Genomic DNA, 17,404 nt, shown 5'->3' with positions numbered 1-17,404 from the left:
TGCTGTCCTGACCCTTCCAGGGCACCAATATTGCTTCCCTCCCCTCCTCCCCAGCTTACAGAACCCCTTATCTCTGTAATTTACTCACTGGAGGGCTTTTTCTACCCATGTGGGCTTGCTTATCTGAGTATTTTTATTGATTGGGATTTATTAACCACCTTTATGAAGAGATTCACCCAAGGTGGTGTACAACAGGTACAGTTTAACATAAAACTTACAATTGTTGTTAACAGCATAACAATAGTAAAATAACCAAGAATAAACATAAATGAGATAAACTTGAAAACAGTAAATTGAAACCTAAAAATAGAACTACCTTGAAACAGTATTTAAAAAATACACATTTAACAGCACAATACGAACGGTAAGGACTGGACCTACTTTTAGCATCCCGCAAAATGCTTGTGAGCTAGATTGACTGTGCTGGAGACATGACTTGGAGTTTTGGGCTGACCCAGTATGGTGCATCTGTATTGTGAGCACGGCGGCTGTCTTTCAGCTGCTGTGCTCTTCCTTAGATTTCTTCCCGATTTTTGGTGCTGTGTCCCAACCTTGGTTGTTTTGCTGATGACGATCAGCACAGCATCCGTTTGTTATTTTAACTACAGCAAGGCTGTACCCGTTCTCTGACGCTCGCACGTGTGTCAGAGTTCTACATCTCACCCCCCTTACCACTCTTCACCAATCAGCGGTGGGATGGGGCGGCAGCGAGGCTTGGAACGCACGAGACGCGTTGACGTATGGGTGGGTGACGGTGTCGGTAGAAAGCGGCGGAGGCGGTGGTGCGCGGGCAGTGCGTGCGGCGGCGGTGCTGGGGTAGGGCGGAGTGTGTGTGGCGACTGGTAGCGTTGGTCCATGGTGGCTGCGGAGATGCGGATTCTGCAGCTGCTGCCGGCTGTTGTGGTACTGCTAATCAGGAGCGAAGCCTCGAGCGCAGGTAACGAGCGGCTGGGATGGATAGCAGAATCTGAGTGGGTGGCCGCTCGAGTTTGCGCACCTTAAATTTACTCCTCGGGGTAGTTGTCGCAAGCTAGGGGAGAGCAAGGGTAGGGTCTGCCCCTGAGAGGTTGTTGTAGGCTATGGGAGTATGGAGGGGAATAGCCGGATCTGTTCCTCGACCTCGGTGTTGTCAAAGGGTGAGAGAGAGCAGAAGGGGCATGCTGGAATCTGCCCTTGGAGATACAAAAGCGGGTGGGATATTATGCACCCGGAGATTCACCCAACCCCCCCTCCCCTCCTGGTGGAATCTGGCCCTGGAGATGCAAAAGCGGGAGGGATCTGCACCCGGGGATTACACGCATACCCTCCCCGGGCTTCACACCACGGTCACCCGGCGATCTGCAGTTTCTTAATTTGTATGGTGTTCTGGATGAGTTTGACCTCCTCCTGGGCTGAGCTCCAGCTTTTGGTTGGAAGGAGATTAGAGAACCCTGGTGTCGGTCTTCATTGGTGCAGAATCAAAGCCAAAAATCTAACCCTGAAGAGTTGGAAGAGGGTCCTCCCTGAGCTATTGAGAAAATGTGCATACAGCAGGCTGACTCTGAGATTTTGGGGAGAGGAGGCCAGGAGGGGGAAGTGGAAACAGGAAGCAGGGCTAGAATCGGTAGTGCAGCTCTTTGGGTCCTGGGTAGTTTCTCCAGGTCTCCCGTCCTTAAGGATCAGCCCTAGCTTTCTGTGCAACTAAATAGTTGATATTTCTGGCGTTTGTTTTGCTGCACAGACTCCCTCTGGCTTGCTGCCTTTGGAAGGAGCCCTGCTGCTGGTTATCTGCCAGGTGAAGGCAGGTAGTGCCTGGTATTGGCCTGGGAGCAGAGAAGGAGGTGGTTGTTAAGGGAGAAAACCTCCAGCTTTTCCATTAGAGTTGGAGTCGGTGTCAGACTGCCAACTTCTGCTTCAAAATAATTTGCAACGTACCCTGCTGCTGGTTATCTGGCAGGTGAAGGCAGGTAGTGACTGGTATTGGCCTGGGAGCAGAGAAGGAGGTGTTTGTGAAAGAGGAACACCTCCAACTTTTTCACTAGTATTGGAGTTGGTACATTTGGTAAATTTATCACTTTAGAATGTTGTTCTGGTTCTTAGACCACAAAATATATCTGAAATTTGAACAATTAGTTCTAATCTTGTACATAAATTGCCTATTTACCTTTAAAATGAAACTGTAATCTGGGATATAAATACTTAAATGAATGAATAATCCATATGTACTAGACATCAGTCAGGGGTGGATCAGTAAAGAAATAGAGAAGTCAAAGTCTAAGGTTTGGTGTACAGAGACTCCATAGCCTTGCACTGAACAGATCAGGGATTATGCTGATTTCATGCTGGAAGACTTCTTCATCTACTGTCCAGTGCTTGGTTTTTCAACCACTCTACAGAAGTCTTAAGATAGTGTCCCCAGACTGTTCTATATAACGTAAGATTGACTAAGGAAATTCCAATTGCTCAGTCTCAGACTTAGTGTAAATGGGTCTTAATCAGAAGCATAGCCAGGTTGTGACGCCAGGGGGAGCAAAGAGGCACACAGGCACACTGTGTAGGTGCGACAGACCGCCTGAAAAATAGGTGCCATCACTGGCCAAAGCCCATTTGGGGGAGCAGTCAATCCCCTGGCGCCCCACCTAGCTATGCCACTGGTCTTCGTGAGTATTGTTCTGGCGTGTGTAAAGTATAATATACATGCTGTATATTGAGGTGAGCTTGAATCTCGTAAGTACATAAGTATTGCCACGCTGGGACAGACCAAAGGTCGATCAAGCCCAGGGTCCTGTTTCCAACAGTGGCCAACCCAGGTCACAAACACCTGTCAAGATCCCCCAAAAGTTCAATACATTTTATGCTGCTTATCCCGGCTTAACTCCATATTTAGGGAGTTTTCTTGCTTTGAGGCTAGCATTGTTTCTTACCATTGATGTTGAAACATCAACCAAAGCATAAGAGCATAAAATAAACCATGTTGAGTCGGCCTCTTCAGCCCAACCTCTTGTCTCCAACCGTGACTAGTTCGTCTCAAGTACAGATACCAAAAGGTAGGTTGAATTTGTTGTAGCTTATTTGATAACATTCAGCGTCGGTGGGGGGGGGTGGGGGAGGTTAAGGCTTTCATGCCAGGATTCTAGCTACTGCAGCCAAAGGCATTCTGGGTTGCGCACTGTCAGTATGTAAGAATGGAGGGAGGTAAAGTTCCTAGATGAAATCAAGGACTGCTTTATGGAGCAGCTGGTTTGGGAACCAACAAGAGGGGGAAACAATTTAGACCTTGTCCTTAGTGGATCACATGATCTGATAATGGTGCTGGGGCCACTTCATAACAGTGATATCATGATCAGATTTTATATAATGACTGAAGTATGCACAGGAAATCCAGTATATTGGCATTTAACTTTTTAAAATCAAGCGTTGTACTGGAAGATTGGAGGGCGACAGCCAGTTTTTAAAAAGGGTTCCAGAGGTGATCTGGAAAATTTATAGACACAGGCAAAATGATAGAGACTATTAGATCAGTTGAGCTTGACATCAGTGGCAGGCAAAATGCCAGAGACCATTATAAAGAGCAAATGGGTCCTTTTATTAAGGTGCGCTAACAGATTTAGCGTGCACTATTAATTAGCACATGCTAAATAAGACATCCATTATATTTCTGTGGGTGTCTTTATCATTTAGCATGAGCTAAGTGATAAGCATTGATTAATGAGACAAAGCCAATGTGGATTTAAGGGAAATCTATTACATTTTTTTTTTTTGTTTTGAAGGAGTGAATAAACTAACATGTATATCTGGATTTCCAGGAGGCATTTGAGAAAGTACCTCATGAATGATTCCTGAGGAAATTAGAAAGTCATGGGATAGGAGGTAGTAGTATCCTGTTGTGGATTAAGAACTGGTTAAGAGAAACAGTAGGGTTAAATGGTCGGTATTCTCAATGGAGAAGGGTAGATAGTGGGGTTTCCTGGGGTCTGTGCTAGGACAACTGCTTTTTAACATTTATAAATGATCTAGAGAACAGTGAAATTAATTAAATTTGCTGATGAGTTATTTAAAGTGTTAAATTGGTAAGAGACTGGCATCCAAATGGCAGATGACATTTAATGTGAGCAAGTGCAAAGTGATGCATGTGGGAAAGAGGAACCCAAACTATAGTTTTGATGCAAGGTTCCACATGAGGAGTCACCGCCCAAGGAAAGGCTCCTTAGATGTCATAGTTAATGATACTTTGAAACCCTCTGCTCAGTGTGCAATAGTGGTTAGGAATTATGAAAGGAATGGAAAACAAAAATGAGATTATGCCTTTCTATCGCTCCATGATGTGACCACACCTCAAATACTGTGCCGTTCTAGTCACCACATCTCAAAAAAGATATAGTAGAATTAGAAAAGGTACAGAGAAGGGTTGTGAAAATGATAAGGGATGACTTCTTATGATGAGGCTAAAGCGGCTAGGGTTCTTCAGCTTGGAGAAGAGATGGCTGAGCGGATGTGTATGAGAGGTCTATAAAATACTGAGTGGAACAGCACAGGTGGAACAAGTAGACATAATCACTTGTACTCTTTTTCCAAAAATACAAGGACTAGGAGGCATGTAACAAAGCTACTAAGTAGCAAACTTTTAAAACAAATCAGATAAAATATTTCTTTATTCAATGTGTGAATTACTCTGGAATTCATTGCCAGAGAATATGGTAAAAGCAGCAATCAGTTTAGCAGATTTAAAAAAAGGTTTGGACAATTTCCTAAAAAGTCCATAAGCCATTATAAAGATGGACTTGGGGAAAATCCACTACATTTTTTCTAGGATAAGCAGCATAAAATCTGTTATTCTTTGGGATCTTGCCATGTAGTTGTGACCTGGATTTGCCACTGTGGGAAACAGGATACTGGAAATCGGATAGATGCCACTGGGGGGAAAACGGGATACTGGAAACGGGATAGATGCCACGGGGGGGGGGGGGGGCATCCTGGGACAGGCAGTCCATCCGACCCAGTATCCTGTCTCCTACAGTGTCTAATTCAGGTCAAGTACCTGACTGACAGAATCTGAGTAGCAAATTCCATGCTACTGATTTCTAGGGATTTCTAATAGATTATAGACTTTTCCTCCAGGAGCTTTCCAAACCTGTTTTAAACCCAGATAACACTAACCACTGTTTACCGTATCTTCCAGCAACGACTCCTGGAGCTTAATTTCATTGAGTGAAGAAATGTTTCCTCCTATTTAAAAATATTGAGCGTCTCCTAGTCTTTAATTTATTTGTTCTTTCAAAATCGATTTATGTTTACCCATTCTACACCACTCAGGATTATGTAGACCTCGATCATATCCCCCTTCGGCCATCTCTTTTCCAAGCCGAAGAGCACTAACCTCTTAAGTCTTTCCCTTCATGGGAGCAGTTCCATTCTCTTAATCATTTGGTCATCCTTCTTTGAATCTTTTCTGTTTCTACTCTTTGGAGATACAATGACCAGAATTGTACACAGTACTTGATGAGGTTATACCATGGAGTGATAGTCCTTTATATTGTCTTTTCTATTCCTTTTCTAATAATTCCTAATAGTCTGTTTCTTGTCCACACTGACACCATGATCTTTTTCTTGAGTGCTGACGCCTAAAGTGCTGACGCAGAGAAGGGCGACTAAAATAATAGCGGGGATCGGACGACTTCCCTATGAAGAAAGATTAAGGAGGCTAGGGCTATTCAGCTTGGAGAAGAGACAGCTGAGGGGAGACATGATAGAGGTATATAAAATAATGAGTGTAGTGGAACAGGTGGATGTGAAGCATCTGTTCTCGCTTTCCATAAATACTAGGACTAGGGGGCATGCGATGAAACTACAGTGTAGTAAATTTAAAACAAATCGGAGAAAGTTTTTCTTAACCCAACGTATAATTAAACTCTTGAATTCGTTGCCGGAGAAAGAGGTGAAGGCGGTTAGCTTAGCAGAGTTTAAAAAGGGGTTGGACGGTTTCCTAAAGGACAAGTCCATAAACCGCTACTAAATGGACTTGGGAAAAATCCACAATTCCAGGAATAACATGTATAGAATGTTTGTATGTTTGGGAAGCTTGCCAGGTGCCCTTGGCCTGGATTGGCCACTGTCGTGGACAGGATGCTGGGCTCGATGGACCCTTGGTCTTTTCCCAGTATGGCATTACTTATGTACTTAACATCAAGTAACTATGGCTTGGATTATTCTTCACAGTGTGCATCACTTTACACTTGTCCACATTTGCTGTTTGGATGTCCAGCTTCCTAAGGTCTTCTGTAATTTCTCACAATAGTGAAGCTCCATTTTAGTTAAAAAAAAAAAAAAAATCCAGCTCCAGCCAATTCAGAATGCTTCTGTATGCCATGTGACCACATCACTTTTCTTGCAAAAATTACACTGGCTACCAGTATCTTTATAAGGCAAAATTTAGAACTCTTATCTTTGAGTTTTCAAGGCACTGAAAAGTGGGCCAGAGTACCTGAAGAATAAATTGGCCCTCCATGCACCTGAGGCTTCTGGAGTCCTCTCAAGGAACATCATTCTGTCTCCTCGCCAAAGGAAATGCACAATATGTGATCCCAGTCAGTGAGTCTTTTCAGGGGAAGCCCCCACACTAGAACTTCACTCCCAGAAGGGCTGTACTGAACTCAAGACTATTCACCTCTATTTCGGGAAGCAGGTGAAAGCCTGGCTCTTCTCCCAGACCTCTAATTTATGTGGATACTATCCACTCACTCTGCAACCTGTACCTAAGAACAGGTCCGTATGCTGTACCACATTCAATTTACCATCCATTTATATATCCCAGGGCCTTCGTCCTACTCAACTTGTATGACTTTTCCATGTTATCTGAATGTTCTAATGCGTGCCTGTTAAGGTGGTTCATTTTGTATTGTGCTGCCATTGTGAGCATTGTATCTGTTGTGAGTTGTCTACTGTGCTGTTTGAATATCTATTTGAATTTGGCTCATGACTTTTTCAGCTGTAGCTAAGGGCAAGTTGCTCTTCTTTCAAAATTGGTAACAGTTCTACTATGCATTTTTAGAAGTAGAGGGTTAAGCAACTTGCCCAAGGTCACAAGGAGCTGCAGTGGGATTTGAACTCCGTTTCCCCGGTTATTTATTCACAGTGTACTGCAAGTCGTAGCAGTATACAACACAACTATATAATTAAGGGAGAGAAAGGAAAAAGGTATAGATGCTGGACCTTGGGCACCTCCCAAAACCAAGTAAAAAATCATTGTCTGTTTTAAAACTTTGGCAGACCAGGCTGCAGTCTGTACACATTATATTCTGCCTTGGGTGAACTGTCCTCTTCCTAAAGGTGGTTAATGCCAATACATTTAGGATCTTCCCATAAAGAACAGGTAAGGGTTCTTTCATGTGCAGAAACAAGGTTAGCAGTAGCCTAGGACTGAGTTGTCAGACCATGTATGTGTGGAAATGTCTTATTACTAATCATTTTACGTACATAAAAGTCTGTCCAATTGTATAGACCTGTTTTGTTCTACTGATGTGTCTATCGTTTTGCCTAGGTGACCATGATGAGTAGTTTATATTTTTAACTAGAGGAGTGTGGTAGCCGTGTTAGTCCACTCTTAAGGTTATCAATAGAAATCAAACAAAATAAAACATGGAAAAGAAAATAAGATGATACCTTTTTTATTGGACATAATACATTTCTTGATTAGCTTTCGAAGGTTGCCCTTCTTCCTCAGATCGGAAATAAGCAAATGTTCTAGCTGACAGTGTATATAAGTGAAAACATTCAAGCATTACTATGACAGTCTGACAGGGTGGGAGGATGGGGGTGGGTAGGAGGTATGCATGGGGACAAAGCATATCATTGATATTCTAACAGGATGGGTGTGGATAGGGGTGGGGTGATCAACAGAGACATACAGCTTTATGGTTTATAATGGGCTAGGAACCCCACCCCTCACCTATCCACACCATCCTGTTAGAATATCAATGATATGCTTTGATGTCCCCATGCATACCTCCTACCCACCCCCATCCTCCCACCCTGTCAGACTGTCATAGTAATGCTTGAATGTTTTCACTTATATACACTGTCAGCTAGAACATTTGCTTATTTCCGATCTGAGGAAGAAGGGCAACCTTCGAAAGCTAATCAAGAAATGTATTAAGTTATGTCCAATAAAAAGGTATCATCTTATTTTCTTTTCCATGTTTTATTTTGATTTCTATTGATATTTTTAACTAGATATCTCTTTTGTAGTGTGATATTAGAGGCTTTTCCCCTGAATTTATGTAGATTCAGAGTGGTTGTATAGCTAGAGCAGTTTTGTGAGTAATTAGAGATGGCTTCTCATGTGTTACTGCTCATGTATTAGGCTGGTAGCAGGAATTACTCATGCTGTGTTAACTGTGCTCCCTGCTGAGGTTAGGGTCATGACAAAAGTTTCAGCTGTCCCCACCAGGATCAGAAAATAACCCGAGCAGCCATTTTCTGCCCGCTGTGGAATGTGGGGGCCTCCAAAGCAAACCAAGTGTTGATATGCTGGTTTGATTGTTCTAGATTTGTAGCTAAGGACAAAGATGTGTTGAGCAGGCCCTGCTTGGCAATCTCTGTGTAGAGCGAGAGGCAGAATAGTGCCCTGGCGCTCTGTTACTGGGTTTGTTTGTGGTGAGGGTTGTGTATATATATATGTGTGTGTGGCAGTCCATGCCCTTGCTGAGTGGGAGGAGGGAGGCCTAGAGCTATGGCTGAAAGTGAGTTTCACCTGCTTTTACTGGCGGCAGAAGCTCTTTCGGAGCAGGAGAGTAATTCGGCTTGGCAGATTTCTGTTCCTACTTGGCTTAGACACATTGGCTAACAAAATGTTTTTGTTAAGCCTGCAACTAATTGCCACGCCAGCAAAATTTATTTATTTATTGCATTTGTATCCCACATTTTCCCACCTATTTGCAGGCTCAATGTGGCTTACATAGATCTGTTATGGCATTGCCATTCCAGGATATCAGATACAATTGGTGATGCAAAAAGATTAAGGATAGGAAAGAAGATCTAAGAAATAGATATAGAAAGATGACTTTCAGAACTGGGGTGGATTGGTGAGGTGGTATAGTTAAGCTATGGGTCCTCTTTGTAGGCCTTTTTGAAGAGATACGTCTTCAGAGATTTACGAAAGTTAGATATTTCTTCGATTGTTTTCAGGTCAGTTGGTAGTGCGTTCCACAACTGCGTACTCATGTAAGAGAAGGAAGTCGTGTGTGTAAGCTTGTATTTTAGTCCTTTACAGCTGGGGAAGTGTAGATTAAGAAATTTTCAGGATGATCTTTTGGCATTTCTGGGAGGCAGGTCCACGAGGTTTAGCATGTAGGTTGGGGCGTCTCCATGGATGATTTTGTGTACAGTCGTGCAGATCTTGAATGTGATGCTTTCCTTAAGTGGGAGCCAGTGAAGTGTCTCTCTTAAGGGTTTTGCACTTTCATATGAATATATTCTGGTCCTGTGAGTGAGATTGGGTTGACTTCTAAATTTGTCTCTGGAAGTAGTAAGAAGGTGCCTTATCCTATCCTGTTTTTATTCTGCTGTGTGAAATGGTTGGAGTTCATGGGGTGGATTCTGCAATGTTCCCAAAAGAGGCGGAGGGTGGTAAGAGACACCTTAGCTCTTGCTTCTAGGAAAATACTTCTAGCACTCCTCTTGTTTGTCTGGTCAGTAGCCAAGCTTTAAGGTCATAGGCTGTTGAGAGCCCAGCTAGAAGCTGCTGCTTGCTTTTTGACCTTTCAGGAATGGAGCCTGTAATAGCTAGCTGTAAAAGGTCGTTATGGCAGGGTGTGAAGGGACAGTGGTTGTGCAAGACTTCCTGTGATATGATTTACAGTGGGGGTTGGGAGTCCTGAAGCTCCTGCTCTGCCAGGCTAGCTGTACAAACCTGCTGAACGTTGCATTTGCTCTGTTCCTTTACCCATATGACCTCTTTGCTGTTGTGTAGTAAGAGACCTGTACAGTTTGGTAGGCTTGATAGTGAACCCTACAGCTCCTGCCCCCCCTCCCCAAACTGTCCCATCAGGGAGTGGTTTTTGCCCTGGAGACATTCAAGGTATGCTGAATCATTCTGTGTAGCAAGTTCCTCTTTGTTATAAACATCCCCTGAGCTGAAGCAGCAGGGTGGTAGCCATGTTGCATTGATCTCTCTGTTTAAAGAATGGCATGCAGGAGGCCAGGGCTAGGCTTAGTGCTCTCACAAGGCCTATGTTGTATGGACCCATCAGTTATCTTATGCAGAAGAAACCTGATTAATGAATGGGAATAACATTGGCAGCTATGACCTTGCCCTGCTATTTCTGTCTCTTGCCTTTCTCGACTGCCTCATCAGGCGACGAATAGCTCTCTACCAGGTGAAGAATGACCAGCCACACAGTTTCTCAGTGGTAAAACATTAGGCCGCAGCTTTATTGATACATCAACATGTATTAACAACTTAGTACCTGAGCCATCTAGTACTACTATTAACCATCATGCAGGCCTGCCAATGCCATGTGATGCAGCAAGGCTGTCATTGTTGCCTGAGTATGGTTGGGGTGGCGCCCACCGTGAAGCAAGGCTGCCTTGTCCTACATCTGTACAGACCTGAGCATTCGCCATGCATTGCCCCGAGGGGTACACCGGCCCTGCAATTAGGGCACCCCTCTCTGTCAATCTGTCTCTAGTCCATCCATTTTCTTTCTGGCTCGGGTACCCCCACCACTAGCCAAGGATAGTTCTGTCTATAACCCTCTTCTACATGTCATTATGACTTCAGTTTTTCCACGCTCCTTGTCATTGTTGTGAATGCCATTACGCCTATCTTGCTATATCTGTAGCGAGACCTCGTAAGTCCCTTCAAACTAGTGGCAAAGCCCGGCAAGAGTGATGTGAAAGTCTGCATCCATACAGTCTGTACCACTCTATCGTCCTTTCTCACCTCCCTCGACAGGGATGTGGCAACCAGATCACCTCCCTTGATAGGGATGTGCAATTTTGGAGAGGTCTCCCCTGACAACTTGCAGCTTTCTTTTCAGCGTGCCCCAGATGGCAGCTATACAACCTCTCCTATGCCTGCTTGCTGTCCAAGGCACCAACGGATGTCCCAAGATCCATGCCATCCTTCCTCTTGCTGCACCTCCTGCAGGAAGAAACTCTGAGAGCTGTTAGCATGGCAGAGTAGTCATATTGGCTAGGTGCACCTCCTTATAACGGTCTTACATGTATCTGACTTACATTTCAATAGCTAACTCGCATGCGTGTTGTGTAATCCCTTGAACGACAGCTTGCAATATCGAGAACCGCTGCCTGTCCATCCCATCTTCGCATGTGCTGCCACTTGCTTAACTTCTGTGCTGCCCAGAACACAAACAAACTGCAGGGACAGACACAGCTCAAAGGTGCTCACCCCTATCTCGGGCATGGATAGCCCTATATGTGCCCACTGTTGGTTCTAGCTGCAAAGAGACCCGCCACCCAGAGCGAGCAGTTGAACTGCTCCCACGAGATATGGTCCACTAACCTGTTTTCTGTCTGCGATCCATCTGTCCATGCTCCCTCCATAATTACTGCTTTGCCTTTGATACCCACGGGAATAGGCTGTCTGGGAGGTTGGAGTGACAGAAGGGCAGATGGATCCCATCCCCTGTTTCCGGATTATTATCAGTCAAAGATGATCCGGGATTGCCGCTCTCCTGGTATCTGCCACAAGAGCCAGCAGCCTGCACAGAGGGCCTGCTTTATACCCTTGCGACTGATGTGCTTTTCCAGGGTATGTTGTGTGCAGTGTTGTTTTTCTAGCAAAAAAGGTGCCGGTACTCAAATGCTAGGCCACCCTTCAGGAGTGGAGTAATCACGGAGGAACCCACCCCATAATAGCCAGGCCACCTGCAACCAATCATAGAATCTATGACAAGACAGAATTGGTGTGTAGAGCCTGAGCTCTTTCATTAAAACTTGGGTTCCATGGGTCAATTTTAGCAGACGGTGGAAAAGGTGCCGGTACTCAGTACCCCCAAGTGCCCCCTCAAAAAAAGCCCTGGTTTTGTTACCCCAAGCAGTTGCAGACTTTCAACAGATTCGGTACTCTTTCGTGATGTGCTATTAGCTTATGACTTGCTTCATTTACTCCTTTAGATATCTTGGTAGACCACTGACTGCCCTGTCATGTAGGCACCCCTGAAACAGAAAGGGGACATAACTATGGGGAACTGCTTCAGGGCGGTGCTTCACCGGCCTTCTCCCAATAGCTAACGGGATGGCTCCCTGTGGCACCCGAAAGGAGTTTCAGTTCTAGTCTGGACCCAGGTTAACACTACTACACCTGTTGGCCAGTGTAAGAGCCCATAACTGCGTTCCTTACGCGCCTGTCTTTGCTGATCAGCTGCGTTACACACAGGATTGGCCGCAGGAGTCTCATGGAGTAGGATGTCCCCCAATGCCGACAGCCACAGCTGCTAGCCTGTGCAGAAAGACCCTCCACATCGCTGTTAACCTGCTGGTAAAGGTCAGCTTCATTATTATGGCTTACATTACTGTTAGAGGAATTTTCTGTCCTGCAATGTTCAGCACTGCCTGAGCCGGACACATACTTGTCTTCAACGGTGGGAGTCTGGATCTCCTTTCCCACGAGTTTAGCCCAAAACTTAGTATTCGTTCTTTTACTAGGTAATAAACATCACCGGGGACAGCGTTGTACTCCAGGACATTGGCCCGGACACTAAAAGCACCAGCTAGCCTCACAGTACATCGCAAGCCATGTACCTTGTTAGCGGAGTTTCAAGTTTGGATCCCAAACCTTGCTGCTCCATTAGCATTCTCTCATATAGGGCTGGAGCTTACCCAGGTCATATTTGATGCAGAAGGCGTAATACGTGGCAAGAGAAACCGAAACACTTGACGCTATTTGCATCTCGTGCATCGCTTGATCAGAGCATCATAATACATAACCCAACCCAGCTTGTATGGCTCGCTGTTCTGTGAACAGTCTACCCTGCTTTAGCTACCAGCCTCCGTGTCATGCCACACCCTGTACTGTGTTCATTTTCCCTTGCTTTGTTGTCAGCCCACCATATTCCCTTCTCTCCTTCACCTCTGATGAGCATGCACCATCTGCAGTGTCACCCACTGGCATCCCTCTGAAGTAAACCGTATAAGGAATCTCACGAGACCTGCAGGCCTTGTGCAGGCTGATTAGGAAGGTGAAGAGGTAGCAGCAGTAGCTAAGACGTGTTGCTCTCTGACTTAACGATAGGATGGGTAGTATAGAGAACGGGGGAGAGGATCCCGACTCTTATGGGTAAGGGTCGTTTGTAACCCTTCCTCTGCTTTTGCTTCAAGTGTCAAAGTTCGTGCCTTGCTCGATACCCACAGCACATGGGGGCCTCAGTTGTAGGTAATAGGAGGCGAGAAAGCTGTGCGTGTAAGGAAAGAGACAAGGAAACGGTGTGCTTAGGGAAGGATGACAAAGGGAGATCAGGTGGCCTATCCAGGCTACCCGACAGTACTGTATACGGTCTGTTCCTCTGTCATAGGGATCCCTGCGTGCCTGTCCCAGGCTTCTTTAATTGGGGAGCTGGAACTCATACAGCACAACAATGTAATTTGGACCAGGGACACAGCTTAATTACACCCCCAAAAAAACCCCTAGACACTGAATCCATACTCAAACCACACATTCCAAAACACCACGTTCCCAGACGCCACTACTCTGCAAGTCATTTCCTGTGAAGGGGTGCAGTCTTTGCATGCACGACTCTTTGATTTCCCCCTCATCAACTCGTAATGGCAGTCAGCCGCTGGGGAGGGGGGAGGAGTCCTTTTGCACTGGCTAGCAGACGCTACGGCGGGGCATTAAAAGATTTGTCCCGCTCCATGAGTCTCCTGCACTCGACCATCAATTCACACAGCCAATCTGCAATGAGAGGCGCATACGGACCTGTGTCCGTGGTCCTTGCAGCAATCTTCCCATTTATGGCTAATTTCAATCTCTGCACCACAAGAGAGACTAACCTGGAACACAACACATACAGTCCAGATTAGGTCAGCCTCTGTGACATCAGACAGCAGTCTACTACTACTACTTAACATTTCTAAAGCGCTACTAGGGTTACGCAGCGCTGTACAATTTAACATAGAGGAACGGTCCCTGCTCAAGGAGCTTACAATCTAAGAGACAAGTGAACGGACAGTCCGATAGGGGCGGTCAAATTGGGGCAGTCTGGATTTAGTGAACGGTAAGAGTTAAGTGCTGAATGCAGCATTGAAGAGGTGGGTTTTAAGCAAAGACTTGAAGATGGGCAGGGAGGGGGCTTGGCGTAAGGGCTCAGGAAAGTTGTTCCAAGCATAGGGTGAGGCGAGGCAGAATCAGCGGAGCCTAGAGTTGGCGGTGTTGGAGAAGGGTACAGAGAGGAGGGATTTGTCCTGTGAACGGAGGTTACGGGCGGGAACATAGGGGGAGATGAGGGAGGAGAGGTAGTGAGGGGCAGCAGACTGAATGCATTTGTAGGTAAGAAGGAGAAGCTTGAATTGAATGCGGTATCTGATTGGAAGCCAGTGAAGTGACCTGAGGAGAGGGGTGATATGAGTAAATCGGTTTTGGCGGAATATGAGACGTGCCGCAGAGTTCTGAACAGATTTAAGGGGGGATAGATGGCTAAGTGGGAGGCCAGTGAGGAGTAAGTTGCAGTAGTCAAGGCGAGAGGTAATGAGAGCATGGACGAGAGTTCGGGTGGTGTGTTCAGAGAGGAAAGGGCGAATTTTGCTGATAAAGAGGAAGAAGCGGCAGGGCTTGGCAGTCTGCTGGATATGCGCAGAGAAGGAGAGGGAGGAGTCAAAGATGACTCCGAGGTTGCGGGCAGATGAGACGGGGAGGATAAGGGTGTTATCAACTGAGATAGAAAGTGGAGGAAGAGGAGACGTGGGTTTTGGTGGAAAGACGATGAGCTCGGTCTTGGACATGTTCAGTTTCAGGTGGCGGTTGGACATCCAGGCAGCAATGTCGGATAGGCAGGCTGATTCCTTTGCCTGGGTCTCTGCGGTGATGTCTGGTGTGGACAGATATAGCTGGGTATCATCAGCATAGAGATGATACTGGAAACCATGAGATGAGATGAGATCAGGGCGCTCAGGGAAGAGGTGTAGATTGAGAAGAGAAGGGGTCCAAGGACCGATCCCTGGGGAACACCAACAGATAGGGGGATAGGGGTGGAGGAAGATCCATGAGAGTGAACTCTGAAGGTGCGGTGGGAGAGATAGGAGGAGAACCAGGAGAGGACAGAGCCCTGGAACCCAAATGAGGACAGTGTGGCAAGAAGTAAGTCATGATTCACAGTGTCAAAAGCGGCGGATAGATCAAGGAGGATGAGGATGGAGTAGTGGCCTCTGGATTTGGCAAGGAACAGGTCATTACAGACTTGAGTGCTGTTTCTGTCGAGTGAAGAGGGCGGAAACCGGATTGAAGTGGATCGAGGATGGTATGAGAGGAGAGAAAATCAAGGCAGCAACTGTGAACGGCACGCTCAAGTATTTTGGAGAGGAAGGGTAGGAGGGAGATGGGGCGGTAATTGGAGGGACAGGTAGGGTCAAGTGATGGTTTTTTGAGGAGAGGTGTGACTATGGCGTGCTTGAAGGTGTCAGGAACAGTTGCAGTGGAGAGAGAGAGGTTGAGGATATGACAGATGGAGAGGGTGACAGTATGAGAGATAAGTAAGTTGGTGGGGATGGGATCAGAAGAGCAGGTGGTGGATTTCGAGGAGGAAAGAAGGTGAGCGGTTTCCTCCTCGGTGGTGACAGGAAAGGAGGAGAAGGAGGCCTGGGTTGCATCTATGTTGCAGCACGTGTTGCAGAGGAGTGGCCTAGTGGTTAGGGTGGTGGACTTTGGTCCTGGGGAACTGAGGAACTGAGTTCAATTCCCACTTCAGGCAGCTCCTTGTGACTCTGGGCAAGACACTTAACCCTCCATTGCCCCATGTAAGCCGCATTGAGCCTGCCATAAGTGGGAAAGCGTGGGGGTACAAATATAACAAAAAATAAATAAATAATGCATCCACCCCGGAACAGGGCAGCTACCTGGGCAGTATACGCAGCGTCTGTGTTACCGAAAACTCGCATACATGTGCACTTGCCTCCATGCCTAGGAAAAGGGTTGCATGCCTCGTGGCTGCAGTTTATAGCTCAGCAGCGCCTCCTGTCAGCACCCTCTTGTCACGTGTCTGACATTCTCTTCCCTCCTCACAGCTCCTGCGATCCTTGGGAGCTGCGCATTTCGTGGGGGGGCAGGGTTAGGGGCACAGCACCAGGTTATCCCCGACTGCTAGGCACCCTGGCCTGTGGCCACCTTATTTTGCCAAATCAGTCGAGAGGCAAAAAAATCAGTCAAGAAGAGAAAAAGAGGAAAAGACAGCTGAAATCTTCAGGAAACGTGGAGCAATTTGCAGCTAAATCTACTTTGAGAGTTAGTCCGCTTCAGGAGCCCATTCAGCTCTGAGGCTTCAGTAAAAGGCCTGAGCTGCTCCAGTAAAGTGTCCCAGACTCATCCCCATTCAAGGCCACTTTGGAAACATTAACCACTACTGTCCCCGCTCCAACACACCCTCTGTAAGAAAGCACAAGACACACAGGCACTGTCACCAAAACGCATGGAACGAGTTGTCCCAAACTGCTCTCACTGACTGCACTTTATAGACTGACCCAGTTTACTGAGGCATAAGTTTTCCAAAACAAAATTAAAACACTGATGTCCGAGAAGTATGGATAAACATCACTGTACAAAATGAGTACAGTATCTTCTGAGCTCATAAAAACTCTTTTCCAGGAACAAAGCAGCGGCGTCCACTAAACGAGCAGCCCCGCCTTCCTACAAATTTCACAGTCTCTCCCCTGGAAGCAGAAAAACTTGAAGGTGAAAGCAAATATTAAGTACCACCTCTTCACTGCTATGGATTTACAGCCTGTCTCACTGTGCTAAGAGTTCTTAGACCATGGAAAAAAGCAATAATACACTATACATACATCACTGGTCCTTACATCATCCAGGCTCTTAACATCAGCTGGGGGGGGGGGGGGGCCCGGTTCACAGTGAGAGCCAGGAGCTTCTTGGACCAGGAACAATTCCTCTGTGGGATGCGTCTACCCACAGATGAGCCCCCGATTTCACGGAAAGAAACTCCCCTTTTTATTAGGCTCAGAACTCATGTTCAGAGCTAAGGAAAATTACAGAATGCTTCTCTGTTTAGGTAAACAAGCCATACTGTGGGAACTTGGTCACATGTTTTCCAAGTTCAGGTGGCCAGGCTGAACTTCTGAAAACAAGAGCCATCTTTCCCTTCACATAACAAATTAATTAGAGCTGTGTCTTATCTTCTGCATTCCAACTTGTTTTTGTATTTACAAGAAAAGTTACTTTCGGTCAAAGACAGAAGATTTC

At 46.0% G+C, this 17,404-nt stretch overlaps 1 protein-coding gene across 1 annotated transcript in view; it reads left to right on the top strand.

The window, feature by feature from the left end:
* The first annotated feature begins 773 nt into the window (after nucleotides 1-773).
* The window catches only part of BSG (basigin (Ok blood group)), a 35,680-nt gene continuing 19,049 nt past the window's right edge, over nucleotides 774-17,404 (top strand). The window contains exon 1 of the mRNA XM_030217641.1: nucleotides 774-937. Coding sequence (XP_030073501.1) covers nucleotides 856-937 — 82 coding nt within the window. The 5' untranslated portion in view covers nucleotides 774-855. The remainder of the gene's footprint in view (nucleotides 938-17,404) is intronic.

This window comes from Microcaecilia unicolor, chromosome 11 (assembly GCF_901765095.1).
Source record: "Microcaecilia unicolor chromosome 11, aMicUni1.1, whole genome shotgun sequence".
NCBI classification, from domain to species: domain Eukaryota; kingdom Metazoa; phylum Chordata; class Amphibia; order Gymnophiona; family Siphonopidae; genus Microcaecilia; species Microcaecilia unicolor.
The sequence above is the reverse complement of the archived record's forward strand: the minus strand, read 5'-3'. Positions and strand labels throughout refer to the sequence as shown.